The 21,201-nt window shown below is 40.7% G+C and overlaps 1 protein-coding gene and 1 pseudogene across 1 annotated transcript; one reads left to right on the forward strand and one right to left on the reverse strand.

Moving 5' to 3' along the window:
* Nucleotides 1–5,793: 5,793 nt before the first annotated feature.
* On the reverse strand, nt 5,794–8,307 carry LOC117810472 (annotated as a pseudogene).
* Nucleotides 8,308–8,432: 125 nt separating this feature from the next.
* On the forward strand, nt 8,433–20,758 carry LOC117810676 (synaptotagmin-4). The gene is made up of 5 exons (XM_034680600.1): nt 8,433–8,683; nt 10,451–11,457; nt 16,009–16,180; nt 18,289–18,455; nt 19,769–20,758. Exons 1-5 carry the CDS (start codon nt 8,662–8,664, stop codon nt 19,910–19,912), a joined length of 1,512 nt encoding a protein of 503 aa, XP_034536491.1. The 5' UTR covers nt 8,433–8,661; the 3' UTR covers nt 19,913–20,758.
* Nucleotides 20,759–21,201: the final 443 nt, after the last annotated feature.

A 21,201-nucleotide genomic window follows, 5' to 3' on the forward strand; every position in this document is an offset into this window, starting at 1 on the left:
TTAATGTATATACATTTTCACGAGTCATGAGGTTGTCTTTCGGTTATGACCTCTTTCTCTCTTGTTTTTACCTCAGAAACATCTACTGTTCCTGATATCCACTCCCTGAGGATCACACATTGTAATACAAAAAATTTATAGTTTTAGTGCATTAGAAACACAATCAACCAACAAAATTACAGAAAGCTCCTCATTTCACCCTATGTTTGTGCTCAATAATATTATATCTGCTCTGAAATCAAACATTACACATCTGATCTTTTTTGCTCTTGTGTTAAAACCTAAGATACCAAAGCTTTGTATTCCCCCTTGGACAGATTTACAGCACCAAGGAGTTCGCAGTCATGAGTCGTTTGCCAAAAGCTGGAGCAGACTGCAGTTAAAACTGGAAGTCTTCCAACAGTAATGTAAAAATGCTGCTGCAGGGCTTCACGTGCTGCCTGTGACTGCAGTTTTAATCAGAGTAGGTGGCCGAAACTCAACCCATACTCATAACACTCAGTGGAGGATGACACAGAGAAGACAACAGGAGTGTGTTATTATACATACGTGTTACACATACTGTCAATCGTTGCACAGCCCATGGATGACGATTGAGGATGATCAACAAATGTAAGTCAAAGGATTTATCTGCCAAGTTTTTTTGACTGTCCTCGTGCATGTCTGCTCCTCTGAATAGACACCATGCCTTTGTACAGTATTATTTGCCAGATTCAGACCAAATGGTGGGGTGGCAGTAGCTCAGTCCATAGGGACTTGGCTTGGGAACTGAAGGGTCGCCGGTTCGACTCCCAGCATGGACGAAGCTTCGCAAGTGGACTGGTGGCTGGAGAGGTGAACCCCCAACTGCTGTGGGTGCACTGGTTTATTCTCTTGCAGTATTCTCTCTCTATCCCTAAGCATGTTCACTACACGTGTGTGCATTTGTATGTATATAGCAAAAAAACTGTATGTCCAAAATAGAATGAGTGAAAAAATTGAATTTCCCCCTGGGGATCAATAAAGTACCTTTCTAATCACTTATTGTGAAGAATTGAAGAAGTAAAAGGCCTGCAGGAGGTGCTATTTATCTCTCTTTATGCTATCTAACCATGCATTGAGTGAGACGTTTGTGCTCATGTGAAGGGATCAAGAGACTTCAGTATTTCCTGATATTAATCTGATGTCCAGCAGTGGATTTAGTTTAAATTCAAAGCTCATTTTGCATGAGACACTCAGAAGAATTTAAGTTCAATAAAGATCAAACAAAAATGTCAGCACTTTAAGATTTAAAAAGCTATCCTCCACCTTCTCACAGGTGTGTACCAACATCAGATGATGCCCCATCCAGTCGATGAGGACAACCCGGACCAGCCCAAGTGGCAGCTTGTTGTATCCTTCTTTTGTAAGGGAATGATAGAGGGAGTCTTTCTGCTGCTCCTCCTCTGGCTCCTCATTCAGGTTCTCTTTGTTAAAAATCTAGAAGGTATGACACTATGAAACTATTCAAGTGTGTGGTGTGTGTGTTTCTTGAGCCATGGTTATATTTTAGAAATTTTTTTTATTGTTGTATTTATCTGCTTCAATGTAAACATGTACTGTATGAGAACTTTACAAAATACAAAAGTTGACTAGACAAAATTGAGAAGCCAAAGTAAGAGTCCTTGTCTTATTGTTACCAAATTTTACAAAGCAACAACTCATGCCTGTTGAGAGCATTTTACTTCAACATAACTTTATACTTTATTTCAGATCTGTAGGTCCATACAGGGCTAATAAAAAATTAATAAAAATACAGTTTATTAGTTATGTGATTAAAGCAGAAAAAGACAATGTTTCCAAAAAGAAGAAAAATACCTTGTGTCACGCAGGTTGAGTGCGCTCCCTTAAAATTTCATTTCTGAATCAATTAATTGACACATACATTTACACATAAACCATTTTAGCACAGCATGAAACAAAGATCAATTGTTATAAACAATACTGTATGTTGCACTTGTTCATCTTGGTAATTTGAGAAATAATTATTGGTGCAAATTGGATATCCATGTGCCAGGATATTAGCCTATGCACACAATTTCATCATCATCATCATCATCATCATCATCATCATCGTCATCATCATCATCATCATCATCATCATCATCACTAAAGTCATTTCTAATGATGTACCCCAGATATTTTACTTTGTCCACCACACTAAGCGCTTGGTCAGAAGTAAAGACAGAAGTAAAATTTTTACTACTTCATCTTTTGCTTTTCCGATCATTATCACTCTGTTTCACTGTTAAAGGTGATGTCACGCCATAACTAGATCAAATACTAAGCAGTTGCTATAAACCAGCGCTGGATGACTAAGTCAATAAAAAAAGCACAATGGAAATGCAACATTACACTATATTAATTTAAAGCTAATTTTTCTTCCGACCAAGTGCCAAGTATAAGTATTTTTTTTAGCTGAGTGAGCAGTCTGTCATCATTTTTGTGAGTTTACATCAGTCAACTTTATTTACATTGCCCCTTTCATACAAATCAAATGAGGTTCGAAGTGCTTTCCAGCGATTGAAAAAAAAAGATAAAGACTAAAGATAAAACAGAAATGGATTTAGAAGTAGAGGCTAATGCACATCAATTGTAATTAAATGTATATAATTAAAGAATAAAGGAAAATAGTTAACAAATAAAAACGTGAATAAATAAAAATGTGAATAAATAAATAAATAAAAAGATAAAACATAAATAGATAAGATAACAAAAAAGGTAAAGATAAAGTTTAACTAAAATAAAGCACAAAAATAGCAGCAATAGAAACAAAAACAATAGAATATTGAAATAAATATACATTGACATTACAATGATGAAATTATATGAAGTTATAAAACCCTACATACAAGCCAGGCTGAATACATAGGACTCTAGTTTTCTCTAAAGGTCTCAATATTTCCAGCTCCCTTCAGGTTTTGGGCAAGAATACTCACAAAAGTCCTCTCTTCAAACGCTGGCAATACAATTTCTAGTTGGTGAAGGCCATCAGATTCAAAAATCATGCAAGAAAGTACCAATCCAATCACTGTCAACAGTTTAATCAGACTGCAAACTTTAAACCTTAAAAAATAATAACCTTCTTTTGTTTGTTTTTTATGTGACAGAAAGTATTTGCTTTTTCAAAGTCATGAATTCTGGATTCTAGACATAAAGCTATAACTAATGTTCTCACAAATTAACTGAAATTCATAAAGGGTTGAAAATGTTACAAAAACAGTGTAAATACTCAGTAATGCCTGCTGAGGGCAGAAGGGGGAGCTCTTGATCTAAGCCTCATTTCAGGGAACATCTACAGTGTTCAATGTCAAAAGTAGTAAATATCAAACCACTCACCTTTAATATTATCAAAATCAACTTTGCAGTTTAACGTTTTTTCTCTGCCCTTAAATGCCCCCTCTATTAAGTGAACATATAATGAAGCAATGTGTTTTAAAAATATCAAAATAAGACACCCGCATGAAGATAACTCTCTTCTTCATCATTTAGTAAAGAGAAGTGTCATTTTAGAAAACTGCCCTATGATTAAATACATCTTGAATAACTGGCTGTTATTCAAGGGTCATCACACTGATGGATGATGCTGCATTCAGCTCATTTGTCTTTATTCATACCCACCCACACAAAGTGACCCTGGGTGTTAATAGACTTTGATCTGAAGCGACACAGGGCCTCTGTCCAGATCCCCTTCAGCCTGAGGGTGGTCATATTTATAGCTCAACAAGGCCCACGGTCCAAGGATAGTCACTATGTTAGCCAGCAGGCACATCATTTCTCAAAGATTGTTGAAGGTTAAAGGGCATGGCATGGTGCTGAGATGGGTGACTGAGTCACCCCTGTAGGGAAAATACTCCTATCTCCTGATACAAAGCTGCATAACTTGTACTTTTCACCACATGAGGGCAGCATAATAATCTAGGGAGATGCACTTTGGGGTTATGATAGGAGGAGGAAGAATGGAGTTAGAGTAGGACTGGAGACAAAGCGCAAAATTGGAAATGAAGTCAGGAAGGATGAATGAGTGTTTAGTGTTGGAATGATGGAAAATCAAAGACCCACACTTTGCGGGAAACTTTGTGTGACAAAAGATGGGGAAGTAATAATGATCAGGATAATGAAAGGGGAAATGTTTAGAATTAAATGTCTTTCCAAGCCCCAGAAAGACATAGCCCTGAAAATGTTTGTCTTTGGAGAGGATTATTGCTGAGTAACATTTACCGCTTGGAGCAGTGTCAAGATAGATGGAGATGGTAAGTGATGTGCCACAATCAGTAGAGGCAAAGTCATTTCTGAACAGTACAGGAGTTTGTGAAGTGAGGAGACTGAAAAGATTTCAGGAGGGGTAAAAAGAGGACAGCACTTCAGTGTTTGACTCTCAAGGGAGAATTGTGAGAGAGTGTACCTTGATTATGTGTTACAGAGTAAGGCCATATGTGAAGGCTCTTTTCAGGTGCTTGTCCCATCAGGAGTATAGCCTTGTGTCCACTGTGTGCAGAGTAGTTTGATGATGTGGGATGATTAGAGCAAGAAAGAAAGAGATCATGCAACGTGCCTTCATTGCAAGGGAAACCATTATACCAGGTCAGCACAGTGTCCAAAAAGGACAAGGGAGGTGAAGCTGAATAAAGTCAGAGCTGAGAGGGGTCTATCATCTGCTGAAGCAGCAAAAAGAGTGAAAAAAATTGAGGAAATAGTTACAGTGCAAGAGGGAGAGGAGCAAAGGGCTGGGAATGACACAATTATCTGCAAGGACAAGACACAGTCTTTGGCAACCTTGCCATGGTCATAAATTGTGCAGTGGACATCCAGGGGAGGTCAGAAAGGACAAAAATGGTGCTGGATTCTGTCAGAGGATTTTTGTAAGTTATAGACATCACTGGAGAGGGACTTGATTTCACACTGAGGAAGGGACTTGTGCAAATCCAGACGAACTAATTTGTGTTTGGTTGGACTAGATGCAGTATAAACATTTTGAACTGTTGAACTGTGCTCTCCAGTAGGTTGGCCTTAACAGGTAATTTAAACTGGTGACTTATCTATAAATTCATTTTGATGCAGTTGTCATGAACAGAAAAGTATGTAGCAATTTAGAAACCAAAATCAATTTCTGCTGAAGGCTCCAAACGGGGTGATTCTGCTGGTCAACATGGACTGTTTTAGTATGGGCTCTAGTGGGAACTGACTCGCTTTGAACACCTCTTACAAGTGGACACTCAGGGTAGTGCAAATTCCAGCTTTTCATCTTTGGCTTTTATCTCAGGAAGTTGCTGCTTGGCAGATTGGCAATCCGTCCTCTTCAAAAGATTGAGTGCAGGGACTCCCCCTGAGTCAGCCAGCGAGTGCAAAAGCTTTTGAAAGAAGTGATGTTAACTGAGCTGGTGAAGAAAAAGATCATGAAGGGTTTTTCTCGGTGCAGATGTGGGTGGTTAAAAGAAGATCTTTGTGCAGTAACCCTTTCAAAGCTAAATGTATGAGGGAATTCAGTTATGACTGGATATAAGAAAATATATTCTGAAACATGTTTTTTTTTTTGTTTTGCTCTAAACTATCTTTGAAACAATTTTCTACTACAACATGTTAAACGTGGGGGATCTCTATGTGATCCTTCCTCATAACAAAGTTAGAAGTTAAACACTAAGGCAGTAAAGAGCCATGGCTGATGTTAACACATGATAATTATTTAAAGCTTTTTAAAAATCAATTCTGTAGAGGAAACACAACAGAGCCATCTTGATTTAAGTAGTTTCTTGATGGGAAACTCCGGCATGCATTATCACTCACCTAGTATTTTAGACTATATAAAAAGTAATATTCTGCAAATATCAATAGTTGTGGGAAAAAAAGAAACCTTTTTAGTAAACAAAGGTCCTGTTTACAACACATTTCACAGAGGAAACAATAAAAAAGATGCAGTTCAGTATGTTAACATGAACAGTTTAAGACCGTAAAACAACATGATGTTATCCTGCAGGTATCCCTTGTTGTTAAGCTGATGGCAGCAGAATGATGAGATCCCTAACTGACTAATTCTTTTCAACAACACTGTCTGTGAATTATAGTGTGGTCAACTTAGATGATCATGTCATGTTGTTTGGTTCAACATTTGAATGACACCATAGAAATGTATGGTCAGTGTGATCCTGTGAAATAAGCAGTGTGACAACATCTTGCTGCAAGGTCTTTAAGATAGGGCTGCACTGTTGAAGCACTATTATACAACGAGGTCAGCCTCCTCCTGAGCGATCATTAGCTTGGATTGGTTTGGAAGTCTTTCAGCATGGACCATGCATTGGTATTGTTAATGTAGGTCGAGTATGAGGGCCAAGTGGTCATGGTCTTTGTGTATGGTGAGGTGTGTTTCACCCTCTCTTTGTGTTGGTGGTGGATCCACAACAATGACCGAAAAGAGTTTCATGCTTTCACAACATAATTAGTCTTTTTCTATTTTTCTAGCACAGTGCAGTCCTGACAGTTTCACCATATAGACATGTGATATAAATGTAGTGGGTGAATGCAACTTCAGTCCATTGTCATGTTTTTGAATCCGAAAATAAATTCAAACACTTATAGTCAGAAACCTATAAGATGTATGATAACGGATTTTCTACCTCACAGGCTGTGTGTCAGTGCTCAGGGTATGGAAGGAGGGTTTAAACCTGTGTCTTACCTTTTTGATAAAAATGTATATACATAAGCTGCTTGAAACTGATCCTTGGAAAAGGCAACAGAGCAGACATCTTACCTGGTCATACATAGCATTCCAGTCACCTCCTGCTGCCATATTTGTTTTGAAGTATACATAAACATTTAACAAACCTATTGGTGACTCCATGATTGGGCAAAGGTTGCAGCTTTGAGGCAGTTCAGGAGCACTTTCAGAAACATCTTCTGATGTACAACCCTGGACACATCATCAGGGTTGTTTCCTGGAATCACTGGATGTTTCGGGTCTTGCAACAGACACCCTCCTCCAGGTGACTCGACCGAGACTGATCAGGCCCCGGCCTGTGTCCAAGCAGCGTTCTACTGCCCCCACTGCTCTCCCCTCTTTAACCAGAGCCATCTGGATGCTTTTTCTGCTGCCTCCACAGTGTTGTTGATGGCTCTTCTCCGGTTGGCTCCTGTAATGCCCAGTGTGCTCAGGGATTGACTGGCAAATCCCTGGCTGCCCACTTCCACTGGCATGCACCTGGTCTTCCACCGGTTCCTCCGACAGTCCTCCACCAGCTCATGGTACTTCTCCCTCTTCCTCTCATGAGCCTCCTCCATCCTTTCCTCCCAGGGCCTCTGTCCTTCCTTAAGAAAGTGAATGGCCTTGTCTGTAGCTAGGTAGTATCGGCTGTCCTTGATCCCCTTGCTGATTGCCTCTGCAATGGATTACAGGACCTGATCGTGCCTCCATTGACCCCGGCCCCTGCCCAGCGCCTTGGGGCAGCTGCTCAGGATGTGTTCCAGTGTCCCTATTCGGGAACACAGGGGGCATGCAGGTGTTTCTATTTTGCCCCAAGTGCACAGGTTTGATGGACTGGGGAGGATGTCATACACTCCCTGAATAAGGAACCTGATCCTCTGCAGGTTCCACTTCCAGATGTCACCCCAGGTGACCTTCCGCTCCATCGCCTGCTCCCACTTCATCCAGGCAGTGGCCATGATGGCCACTGCTCTGCTAGTTCTCTCTTCCTCGACTGAAGCGCGCACCTCCTCCTGCACCATTCTCTGCCTCTCCCTCCCGCTGGCAGAGTCGTATCTGGTTGCTGTAAGGCTCCCAAGTACAGCTCTGCCCTGCACTACTGATCCAAGGATAGCCTTGTGCCTCAGCCAAGTCTCAGCTTGTTGGACTGCCTCAGCTGCCCTCCACTTCCTCCCTGTCCTCACAACAATCCCTGCGCCGGACACTTTTGCTTCTCTGGATTGAGAATTCTGCAGGTGTTCCCGTGCCAGTGCAACCATGAACTCCTCGCTGACCGAACTGAAGGGGAGCCTGAGCTTGTTGGGGTTCCCACACAGGCTGATGTCACTTAGGCTGCGGGGCAGTCCCAGCCACCTGGGTAGATAACTGCTCATCTTTTGCTCGAAACCTTCCACCACAGGCATAGGGACCTCATAGATGAGCAGAGGCCAGAGGAGTCTTGGGAGGATTCCATGCTGGTGGATCCAAGCCTTAAATCTACCAAGGAGCCCAGACTTGGCATTTGTCTTCAGCCAGCTCTCCAGGTCAGCACTGGTTGCCTTAATGGAGTCTCTGTCGTTGAGGCTGAAAGATGCCAAAAGAAAAGCACTTCTCATATCTCATGTTTTATAGAGTAGCACATATATGAGCACATCTTTGGCATAGTTAGCTTGTGCTTTGATCTATTGTATTGTCATGTTTTTATTGTTATCATTATTTGGTCTCCTAAAGACAAAGCAGTAGAAACTGTAGTGTAATGACAGTGAGCAGCAGCAGTGGTGGGCTGAGCTTAGAGAAAGCAGCAGACCATGTCTGTCTCTAACGCACACTCGCAGAGAGTGAAATAAAAGCTCAGTCACCAGATAGAGCTGTTGGCTGAAGGCTTCAGGTCTCACTGCGCACTGACAATGGAGCAGCACGCATAAACAGTGCTCTCACTGACACACACGCACACGCCAAACTGAGGGAACATGTCGCAGTACACTATGCCAGGTAAGAGCTTTAACTGTTATTGAGCTGTGTTATTCACTTTTGTTCAGTCTCCGATCTGTGTGGTGTGTTCATTCTAAGCTCTCTTGTGTTTGTGTCAGACAGATAAAATGATCATCAGAACTTAGCATATAATTCATTAAAATCTTTACGCTGACACTTTCTAATTTCAAACAGATTTAATACTGGTAGAAGATCTGGATTTGAAGGGGAAAGTGGTCCTGTATCGAAGCTGTCAGATAACTGAGATATGAACTGTGCAGAGAGGCTGCAGCTTATTATGAAGGAGCCTGTTTGTTTTTGATAACTTTCTTCTTATGGGACAAGGGTTAGATGGACAAGATAAAATATTGCAGACAAGCAGTTAGTTAACCTTCAAACATAGTGTGTCGGTGTTCAGTTATTGCATTCTATTCCCAATGTTTGATACAGAAGCATGTTTAGTGTTAATTTTCCACCAGAACATGTGCGCATATTTGAAAAAAACAGGGTGATGCATCCCTCAGAAGCAAGATTTCTGCAAAAAAAAAAAGCTGACTCAACACAGCTCAGATTTCAACATTACTTCATATGGTTTTCTAATATTACTGCTGCATCATGCCTTTCTGTGCTTTAATCTCTTAATGGAGGCTTTGACAAAGCTGACATGAATCTGCATGGACAGTTAGACCTTAACTTGCTTGATAGTGTTCAAATCTTTATGAAGAAACAGGTTTTGCAGGGGTTGTGCTGTTTGGTCTGTTATGATAAAAAAAAAAAAAACTTCACCCCCCTGAGATCATCAGATGAGATTTCAGTGGAAGGTGTCTGTCTACTCAAACAATATTCTTTACCTAAATTTTTCTTCATATTAGGTAGGTTTAAGAGAGGAAAAAAACTGTTTTCCTCTATTATAAGTAATGGATATTTCTTTATGCATTTAGTTTTCCTTCCAGCCTCTCTCTTTTGCATTGGTTGCCATTGTTACTGTCTAAAGCTCACAGCTTTTCAGCTTTGTTTGCAGTCTGATGCAGCAGTGTGTCTAATGTATGAGTCACCCCAGTAGAGCCTCATTATGTGACGTTAAATGGACACCAGGGTTCAGCTTTAATGGCTTCAATCTCTGGATATCTGGCAGCTGTGATTTTAAAAACAGACAGAGTGGCTTCAAACACTGAACTTTATTCTGATATCCTGTTAGTTCACTTTCTTGTGTGTTCATTTCAGTGAGTGAGGCTTAATATCAGAGAAATCTAACTGAAATATATTCAAAAGCATGACGAGATTTTTATCACATAACTTGTTAAAATCATGATTCTATCCATGCAAAAAAGATGCTCATGTTGGCCTAGATAATTGCCTCTGATGCATTGCATGTGCGCCGCAACTGCTCAACTGTGACGTTACAATTTACACAATTATGTTTCTAAGCCTGAGACATTTCCTATTTAATCTCATCAAGGCAAAGAGTGCAGACACAACAAGATAATGCTCAGATTAAGATGCCCTGACATCGTACGTAATGAATTAGGCTTTCACGAATTGATATGCTCTCTTTTCTTTTCTGGCAGATCCCTCACTCAAAAACAAAACTGATTTAATTTGATAGTGTGTAAGAAATATCATCAATCCTGGTCTTGTGTCTTTTCCTGTTTTTTTTTTTTTAATCTCCAGCTTGTTTCCTGATTACTCACAGATTCACTTCATCTCACTTTCTCTTTGTTCCTCTTTAATCCAACCAGCACAGAATTGAGTTACCTTTATTAGACTCATTGTGTTCTTTGTGTGTAGTTCACCTGCAGATCCTGCTAGCAGTGGGTCTGGCTGTGTTCTGCTACTGTCTGGTCCTCGGCTGCATCCTTTGCTGTCGCAGAAAGAAGAAGAGTGTTTCCTCAGAGGATAAGGAGGCAGCCTATCTATCTCCTCATCGTGCTGAGAGAGTGACTGTCACACTGGCTCCGTCTTTGTGCACCCAGCCTGTAAAGCAGCAGTATGAGGAACTGGATGGAGATGTGTTGGAGTTTCCTTCTCCTAAAAGCAGCTCCTCCCCCTCTGAGGATGACCTCCCTGCTCTGCCTTCTGACCCCAGCCCCAACAGATCAGCAGAGCAGGTGCAGTCTCCTGGCTCTTCTTTTCCAATGCGACGCCTGAGCACCCCAGTTGTTCCCTGTTCACCCAGTAAACGTCCAACTCACGGCAGGGCCTCACTACCCTCCCTCACAAAGCTGAGCCTGGTGTCAAAGTCTCGCCGGGCAGTGGGTAGACGCAGCACTGTGAGCGGGGAAAGTTTTCTTTACAGCGAGAGCAGTCAGCTAACAGCGGGTGCTGCTGGAGCCTCCATCCAGCAAGGGGAGCCAAGTCTGTCACAGTACGGCTCTAACTCTCTCTCCATACCATCAAAGTCAGCTCCACTCCTGCACTTCTCCCTACTCTTCTCCTCAACTGGTGGCGCCCTGGTGGTCAACATCCTTGGGCTCTCAGGGGCCAGCCGGAGGCGCAGTGGGATCTTTGTGCGGGCCAGCCTCCCTCCCCTCTGCCCCTCCCCTCAGCAGGTAGCATCGCGGCGCCGCAGCCTCAGCCCAGACCTGCACAGCCAGAGCTTTGTGCTGCAGGTGGGCTCTGTGGACGAGCTGCGTACCTGCACCCTGAGACTGGCAGTGTACAGCAGGGATTTCTCGGGCCTGAGAGAAGCTGCACTGGGAGTGGTGGAGCTGCCCTGTGAACACATGGAATGGGAGCCTGACACCAACACCACCTACACCAGGCAGCTTATCCCGACTAAAAGCAAGCTGAAAAAGGTACATGGGGATCGGATCATTTTGTTTATCCCATGCATATATTGCTTTAGTGCATCATACCCACCAAGTTTTGTAAAATCATTGGTTGAAACACTGCATGTTCCACATTTGGGGTCTTATGATGCATACCAAAGTAACACCTGGCTGTACCCAACTGCAACTGAGCCAAAATATGCTCAAGTGAGCCCAAGTGTCTAAAGAGGTTTAGTAAGAACTATGATGACCTTTTGGTAATAAACTACATAAACGAAAATGTAAGTATTAGTTAAATACTTTGGGAAATTAACTTAGATGAGAAAGGTCAGGTGAGGGGATCAACATCACTCACATATCTGTAAGGTGATTTGGAAAACCCAGCCAGCTAGCTAAGCTTAGCACTGAGACGATTGAAATTCCCTGCCTAATTCTGTCCAATACAGCACCTTAATGTTTTAAGAGTAAAGGTGCCAGTTTAATTTAGGTCTCTCTCATTCAGCTCCTTGTGTTTGTTAACCTTCCCCTACCTGTGTCTGAAATGTCTCCCTCCTCTCTTCTCCTTTTCTATGCTGCTGACTGGTCAGCCATTAAACAAAAATCTAAAGCTTTGTGCTCTCCAAATTTCTTTAGAGTCATATTCTAAATTCCCTGCAGAATGCTAATGCTAGCTAACGTTTTGCTAGCTAACTGACAGAGGTGAAACGTGCTGGAACTTACCTGAACTGTGAATGGATATGATTTGATTTGACATGCAGGGATCAGGCTAATGACTTTAATGTTGAGAAATAATCGTCCTTGTTATGGGGTTTCTGACCAGTCAGAATCAAGTATTTAACACTGCCAGGCAGTAAGTTGAGTTAACTGAATTTTGGGTTTGTATTGAACTAATGAATACTTCAGTGTCATGATTCTTCTTATCTTACTTTAGCATGAAAAGTGATCTCTAAAATGTTGCGCTAGCACTTGAAATACAAGAAACATGAATTGACATCTTAGCAAACAGAGTCATTTGATTAGCTTGATAAGCATATGGCATGTCATTTATGCTAGCATGTTCTTGATTGTCTTTTGGAGTACTTTGAGTTCCAACAAAATGTTGCACAAACCTGAAACCCATTGCACATTAACTCTGATCCAGACAGACAAAGCACATGAGACATGACCAAATAGCTGAATGAGTGGGGTCATAGAGTTTTACAGGTAATCATACTGCTCACTTGACTGCAGAATAAGCATTGCAGAGTATGTGCTTTCTTTGCACATATGTTTGCAGGTTTTAGTAGTTTAGGTCTAGGGTGGTTTAGGTCTACAGTGTCATTATTTTTTTCTGCAAAGTCAGCATTTTCAGATATGTTAATTGCTAATATGCACATGCACAGGCCAACAGGTTAAATATGTATCATGTTTTTATCCATGAAGGAATGTTGCTCTCATCAGTCCTTTCATTAGCCAGTTTTCCACTGTTGTTTGTCATGGTGACATTGTTGTTAGTGACTGCACAGCAAACAAGCACAGTGCAGAAAATTGGCGGGGCGCCCACGCTGTGCCCTCTGAAACACAGCCAGAGGGCATTAATAACAGGTTTTGAAGGGGACGGGGGGATCCTGATGTTTCACTGGACATTACTCAGTCAGGCAGAGTTTTGCCAAAGAGTCGTGCTGTGTCTTTAAAATCTCTAATTTACACTGTGGTGCAAGTCAGAGTCAGGTGCACTATTGTCCTTCTTGTTGTGCCCATAAGTTGCATCCTCCCTTACTCACACAACCCCCCTCCTCCTCTCAGTCATTGATGACAGTTTCCGTGTGTCAGTGTGTGTCGCTGTGGGGTTGTATAGTGGAAGCTTGCTGTGACAGAGCGGAGCTGCTCAGTTATCCGGATAATTCTTTAAGGAGTGGGTGCATATACAGAGGATGTGCAGCGGTGACTTCAATTAATGGATTTGTTTAGAGAAGGGAGGGTTTGTAGTCAGTGTAATGGGATTAGTCAGAGTATTGATGATCCTTCATCTGCAGTATATGACTTATTTTGACATTTCATAGGAGTAGGGGCATGACGTTGCAGAAAATGAAGGGCTGTGCGCTTAAGCATGAACGCAGTCTGATCACGACTCTTATCATCACGATCTGTTGTAGCATCAAACTCTAAAGACAGGATACTACAGAGATCCTACTGGAACCAGCCTGTGTTGTAACTGAGATAATGCTGTGTCACTTTTGCCCTTTATACAGTTGTGCTCATAAGTTTACAAACCCTGGCAGAATATATGATTTATTGGGTAGTTTCTGTTGTAATTAATATATAAAAAGAGTAAACACAGTTGTTTGATGATAAATGGCTTCACTCAACCACAAACTCTTATCATTCATATTCTCTGAAAAATGGCCAAAAAAAATCCCAAATTCTGCCAGGGTGTGTAAACTTGTGAGCACAACTGCGATGACGTTTAAGGATAAGATGCTCATTGTTTCAACCCTTAACAAGTTCCTGCTTAGTTTAAATAACATGCTCATGTTTTAAAATATGTATAGATAGTAATAATACAAATATTCTTTTTGACGGGCAACAGTTAAAATAAAAACTTAGATTTAGGCTTCCAAACCAGAGTTTGTACTCAATGATTGAAAACTTCATATAACAGGATCCATACCGCTGGATAGGATGGCCAACTTTTTGGGGCTTATGGTACACCCAACAGCTAGTGATAGTAAAGGAAGAAAATGATCTCTGCTGACCCTGTTACTTGGGCTCTTCACATCAAGCAATCACGAGCCTCTCACACATTGCAATTTCATAACAGAACCATAATGAAGTTCAGTTCTAATTACAATTTTATGCTTCCACATTGAAAGCCACAGGGACATATCATTGGTATCCCAGTGTGTGATTATACATTGCATTAAAGCATTGTGGAAGACACAGCGTGTTAACACACAGGCATTATTCATTGCAGATGGGACATAAGGAGTGTAAGTATCCTTCCTTGAAATTGAATGTTATTTGGTAAACTGCAAAAGTGGCTGGTGGACAAAGTCATTATGTGCTGGGTAGCTAATGTTAATGAGAAGTGGATGCTGATGAAATTAAAATTTTCAGTCATCACTCCTGCACAGATTGTAGCAGAGCCACAGGGAGAAATTCATCTCAAATGGCTTGTCCTGCCTCTCCGGAGGCTTCCATGCTCTGGAGACCACTGATGACTCATACTGTGTAATCAGTCAGCCAGAGTCTCTTATGTAACTCAAGATATCTGGAGGGGACAGAGTCACCGTATTATACTGAGCCTCTGTGGAGTTTTCGCAGAAATGAGCAAGTATATCACATCGATTAACATTCTGTTTAATGTCTTGGAGAAGAATAAGAGTTTTATCTCTTGTTTTGCATTAAAGTATAGTAGGGATTTTTAAATATATTTTAAAGTTTTCAGAATGGTAAGGATATGATTACTGTTTTTTTTCTAACCAGCCTTGAACTAAACTATCTCATCTCTGCAACCTTAAGAAACAAAGGAACTGTATGTTTCTCTCAATTAAGGATTTAGTGCAGTTAACACTTCAGAAAAAACAGACTGCTATTTCAAATTGACATATCTTCAGTCTGTACAGTTTTGTAAGAAGTTTATATGAAACCCCCAAAAATAATAATCTTTGTGTCAAGCATGATAATCTGAGTTGCAGCACTTTTACTGCTGTGTCACAATACAGTAAGCTGAATGTGTCCCTCCAAAATAAGACCAAAACTAATGTTGAAATGACTAAGTTTCGATGAATGAATGCTACTCCTAAAGCGATAAAGAAGAACATTATTATCAGCCTGAAATTGTGGATTGCTGAAATCTCGTGCTATAGCCGAAAGGTTTGTATTTACTGAGAATCGTCCCCCTCTGAAAGGCGGTGTGACTGTAAGTGATGGTCTCTGAGGTGACAGACAGAAGCAGTGAACCGAATCTCACTTGTTGGATGAAATCGTCTTCACACTCTGCTGCCCGGCCTCTGATAGGCTGGAGGCTGAAAACTCAGCTCGATGACTCACCCAACCCAAAACAATACAAGCAAATGAGATCTGACATGGAGTTAGATGGAAATTACCATCATACTTAAACTGGCTATCTCATTCAATGTCTTCTTTCTTCTCAGATATTGGGTGTTCAAACTGGTTGAAACACTTTCAGCCCTGACAGCTGTGTATGACTTTATCCTAAATGACCAATTAGCTTTATGTGATCGAAAATGTGATCAAGCTTTAGCCCAGCTGAGCTCCTCAGGCAGGTCCATCTATGGTGCCTCATGAATAAAAAATTGATTCATATTGAAACTCCTAACAATTCCTTTACTTTAGCGGGCAATCATTCATAACTAATCCTCTGAGAGGGAACTGAAGCAGATTGTGACTGTTTCAATGCCTAACTGATGCTCCAATCTGCTCCTATTTTCTCTAGTTTCTTTCCTGGCTTTCGTTTCATTTCTCTCTCAAAGGATGAGAGGAACATCTGCAGAGTGAAAGAGGACATTTTTCTCCCCTTGCTACCTCTCTCACATTTTCTTAAATTCTCTGTCTACTTCTTCTCTTATCCATCAGAGTGTGAGTTCTCAGGAGACACTGGGTCACAGGAAGAGCTCTGTGTGTGTGCCACGGGCCTTAGGCCAGCTCTTCATCCTACTGCAGTACCAGTCTCTGGCAAACCGCATAAAGGTGATGGTCCGAAAGGCTGAAAATCTGGCCAAGCTCACAAGGATACCAGGAACTCCAGGTAAAAAGCAGAATGAAACAAAATATCGTGTTCATGTATGGAATTCTCTTGCGTAAAGGTTCCCAGATTTGTAGCCTTTTTGACTGCTGTTTGATGCAGCAGGAAGCCGAAGCTGGCAGATTAAATAGTCAACTACTGCTGCTGATGAAGAAGGTTTCAGAGATATCTGAGAGTGAACAATACAGGAAGGTTGCAGGCTGAAAAACAATAATGAGATGTTAAATCTAACCACTGAGCAAAAGGTTTTTCACTGCAACAAGTATGACATATCACATTTACATCATCAAAGTTTATTCAACCCACCTCAAATGGAGAATTATTGGAGTCAGAAATAGTACTCAAAAGATCTCTGGTGAAAGTAGAAGTCAGAGGTTTATTCTCCTGCAACAAGCAAAGACAGCAGAAAAATCAGAATACACATAGGTACTGCAACTATTGATGTTATGACTGGAGAAATACATCACACCTCATCATTATATATCATTAAAAACCAATCATATTTGATCTGCTCTGTGCATTTCAGAGTCCGAAAACACAAAAAACTTCAAATAAGTCCGGGGGGGTCAGAACTCAGAATACTAACTCTGAAGGATGAATCTGGTTTGATGGAACTCTTTTCTGCGGATTGATTTGACATGACGTGTGAACAGTTTGTCTCTGGTGTTGCTTGTGTTAGTGAATGTTAATAACCGCTGTCAAGGGGTTGTCAAGGGGTTTTGACCAATCAGAATCAAGCATCTTGCCGGGTAATAAGAATCTATATTAGTACACAATCTGGGAATGACAGTCTAGATTCAATAACATGAAAATACACAAACAAACAAACCCTCATTATGATTGTTTAGAATTGTTAAATGGCATTATCTGGGTTTCTCAAACACAGTTACATAAATTTTAAAACTTAAATCACAAATTAAATCAGAATAATACTTCTGTTGTATTCTGATTAAATTTATATATCTTGTACTCATCACAACTTATTTGCCAACATGTACCAAAAAAAATGTTTGTTGGTATTCTTAACCTTGTTTGAGACATTCTCATCTCATCAGTAATGGTGTAAACAAAGTTTGCATCCATTTTCTCAAACTGTTATAGCCCTCCTCTGTGACATGAAACCTACAAAGTTTTACCTGCCTCAGGTTAACAGATCAATTGTAAGTGATTGTATAGAGTAAAATGTCTGACTGAAAAGCCACAGCATCAGCCTGGGACATTCATCACATCAGAATCAAAGTCTGATGTCAGTATTATTAAAGTTGAAATTAATTAAATGTTATTGCATATTAAAACTGCAAGCTACAACCTTTGAGTACAGAGGCTGACATGTAATCTACTCATCAGGTTTCCAACCATACTCTCCTCAACAGCCTCAGCCTCATTCAGACAGAGCAGCCCCCTGAATGTCTGACTAATCAGATTAGACACTAATCAGCCTGTCGTCATTTCCCCTCCTGTCTGCATCATATCTCACTGTATCTCATTCAAAACTGTGCTGTGTTGGTGCTGGAGAGGAGAGGATGACAGTATTGTGTTAGGGAAAGTATTAGTATACAAAACTCCTGATATATTTCAGAACAAACGCCCTCTGCAGATGTGTGATTCTTGTCGGACAGTGACACACTGGGTTTTAATTTTAGTAAATCCAATTAGCATGCTACACTGGGTTTACAAGAGGACTCTAATTACAAGCGATGATGCAGATTTAGAGCAATGAGGATTATGAAGACGTTGGCAAACATGTAAACTCTTCCTTTAATAAAACAAAACATATGACAACAGGAAGTGAACTTTCGAAACATCAAACAGACAAATAAGGGATGCCAGTTTGGCTTAGTGGTTAAAGACATGTACAGTACATGAGGTCACAGTTCTCATCCCAGCAGTAGGTTCGACTCCTGGCTTCAACCATTTGCTGCATGTCTGTCCCCACTCTTCCCTCCCCACAATTCCTGTATTTCTTTGGCTATCTTATTAAATAAAAAAAATCTTAAAGACCCAAAAATAACATTTTTAAAGCTTTTTTCATCCTCCTGGAAAAACAGCATGTCATGAAAATATGACAGATCTCATAAATAAATAAACGTAAAACTTATTTTCTCCCACAGACCATTACGTCGTGATCAACTTGCGTCAGGATGGCAAGGTCATTGGTACAAAGGAGACTAAAGGGACCAGCGGTTCAAACCCGGTGTGGAATGCTCCCTTTCTGTTTGACTTGCCCCCCGGTGACATCACTCAGCTGCCATTGGTCCTTGAGTTTATCATCATGCAGGTAAATTATACAACTCTTATATAAATCACAAATAAATCAGAGACAAGCAGTTTAAAGGGATAGCTTTTTTTTTTTTAAAGTGGGGTTGTATGAGGTTCTCGTCAATTGTAAGTGTATTACACACAAGAGACACCAGTGAGCTCTGCCCCTCTGTGGAGACACAGAGACGTGAACTGTAATAGAAGCTCTGCTATCAACCTCTGCAGACGGGGTCAACTTGACCATGTAATTTAGCTGATTTCCAGAAACACTGACCCTAACTCTAATATTGGTTTAAATGTACACTCTATTTTTAAAATTTTAGCACTTTGCTGTCAGAAAGCCACTTTTCTTGTACTATTCGCAGATTTCAGAACAAATTTGTTTCTCTGATCAGCTTTTCGGTGATGTACAATTCAACCTGTTTTTACATTATCAGACAGTAGTTGTTGAAGAGCTTATTTCAGTGCAGACCTCCCCTGCAGCTAACACGGTGTATTTTGATAAGGCAAACATATAGTGTGCAACATGAGTTGTGTCATCATGCATAATATTATGCAGCTCTTCCATTCGGCACTTCTGCTTTTCTGATTTAACTTCTGAAAATTGAAGAAAGTTGGTAAAACAGCGGTGAGTGAGAGAACTCTGCTGAGTGATGCAGACTTCAGGTGTGTGTGATCTGCTGGTATACTATTATTCAGAAACGCCTGTACCACCAGGTAGCTTGGGATGTCTCCTGCTCTCCATTTAGCACAAAAGTTTCTCCCATTTTTCTTTCAGTCCATTGAGTCTTGTTCTTCCTCTGTAAACTCTGGTTCATAAAAGTGTTCACTTGACTCCACAGTAAATGGCCTGTCATTGTCGCTCCCAGTTTTTAGTTTGGTTCTATTTTTGTCTCTCTAAGGCCTGCAGACCTGAATAGCTGATCAATGTGCTGCAGGTGGAGGAACATGTATGTGCCACATCTGAATGCTTTCTCACTGCAACATAAAATGCTTCAAAAAATTCTAAATGCAGCGTTCACTTAACCCACATTAGTGTTTTAGTCATATAATCAAAATTAGCTAAGTAGCTGGTTGGATTGGCCTCATCTGCTTAGGTTGATAGCTTAGCTATCATGGTGGTTCACAAGCCAGTTTCTTAATAAAGGGGCCAAGCTGACCAGGATTCTCTGTTGGTGATACACTTACTATTGACAAGTACCTCATACAATCCCACTTCAAAAGAAATTAAATATCCTCTTAAGATTTTTCAAATGTTCCTCATCATCCAAATGTTGTGAACTGCTTCATATATTAGTGATGTTTTATTTAGTTTTATCTGTGTTTCCTCAGGGCCGTCTGTACACTAAGAGCAGTATTCTGGGGCGGGTTCTGATTGGTGGAGATGCCTCAGAGGCGGGAAAGGGACACTGGAAGGAGATGTGCAGTAGGGGGCAAACAGAGACGGCTCGCTGGCACATCATCCAATCAGAGTGACCTGTTGACTGTTTTCTTTTCACAGCCAAAGTTCTAATTTATATCTGTTGTGGAAATGTGGTAGCTATGTGCAACCCTGACAGTTTTTCCACATCTTTGAATAAGGTAATGGCCATAAGTGAAATAAGTGGCCATGATGTTTTTTTGTTCAGGAGAGTCAAATATCAGAAAAGCATCCATGAGTTTCTGCAGAGCTTCAGAAGGACAAGCAGTGATTATTTTGTATCTCCACATTGCCTTGTAGTTATTTATGTCTGTATAACGGTATCACTCCGGCTTTATGAAACTTGTGCTGATGTTGTGGTACTGTTTGTGTTGTGTCCAGAGGCTACTGATTTAATTTCAACCAGAACTTGACATTGAAACTTGCAGGGCAATTGTATGTCCTCGCTCTGCCTGTGGTTTGCTGTGATGTATTTCTGTGCCAGTGTTTGTCCACATGCTGTATCTATTTCCTTACTAACATGTTTGAGGCTAATACTGTGGTCTCAGTGTGTGTGGCAGAATTGTTTTATATGTTCATTTCCTATGGCTAATTGAAAGATTTGTCCTTACAATGAACATGAGAGGGCTATGTTGTGAATAATCTTTTACTTTATCATAATCAGTGGTCTGCATGTTACATCAATAATATTTCATCAAAGAGCTCTCCATTTTTTTTTTACAGAAACTAAAAACAAATGTAATGAGAACAAATGACACATTTATAACTGTGCGTGTTTTGCTGTGAAGTCTTTGCTTGTAAGAGGAAGAGTTTGACGGTGAAACTGGAAACTGTCTCAGCGTGGGTTTACAGTTTTCTCTGTCTGTGGAGCACAATCAAATAAACAAAACTTTAAAAAGGTGTGTTTTGTCTCAAACAGTTGTGTGCAGACTAAACATAAGGTCAGTTGAAAGCCAGCTAGTAAGTAAATAAATGTTCCTTCAGTCAGTCAATGTCACATCTATCAAAAATATACCTTTCTGTAGTCTCTTCTTTGCAGTTGAAAAACAAATTAGATATTTTTAGTTTGCTTTGGGCTTCTTTAGCTGACACATGTCTAGGACAAGATCAAGAAAGAGACAAATCGTACTTCTTTGTCCACAGGAGGGCGCCGAAAACCTACACAAATTGAAAGTTCCTCACAGCAGCTTTAAGTACCAGTTCAAGTATTCTGAGCCGAGAGACATTCTTTGGCTTCTTACTGCTCTTAGTTTTGAAACAGAAAAATAAAAAGTTTAACGACAGTTTCTGTTTAAGTCTCATTCGTACTCCTTACGGTTTCTGACCCCAGAGCCCTGGCCCTCAC

Source organism: Notolabrus celidotus, chromosome 3 (genome assembly GCF_009762535.1).
Source record: "Notolabrus celidotus isolate fNotCel1 chromosome 3, fNotCel1.pri, whole genome shotgun sequence".
NCBI classification, from domain to species: Eukaryota; Metazoa; Chordata; class Actinopteri; order Labriformes; family Labridae; genus Notolabrus; species Notolabrus celidotus.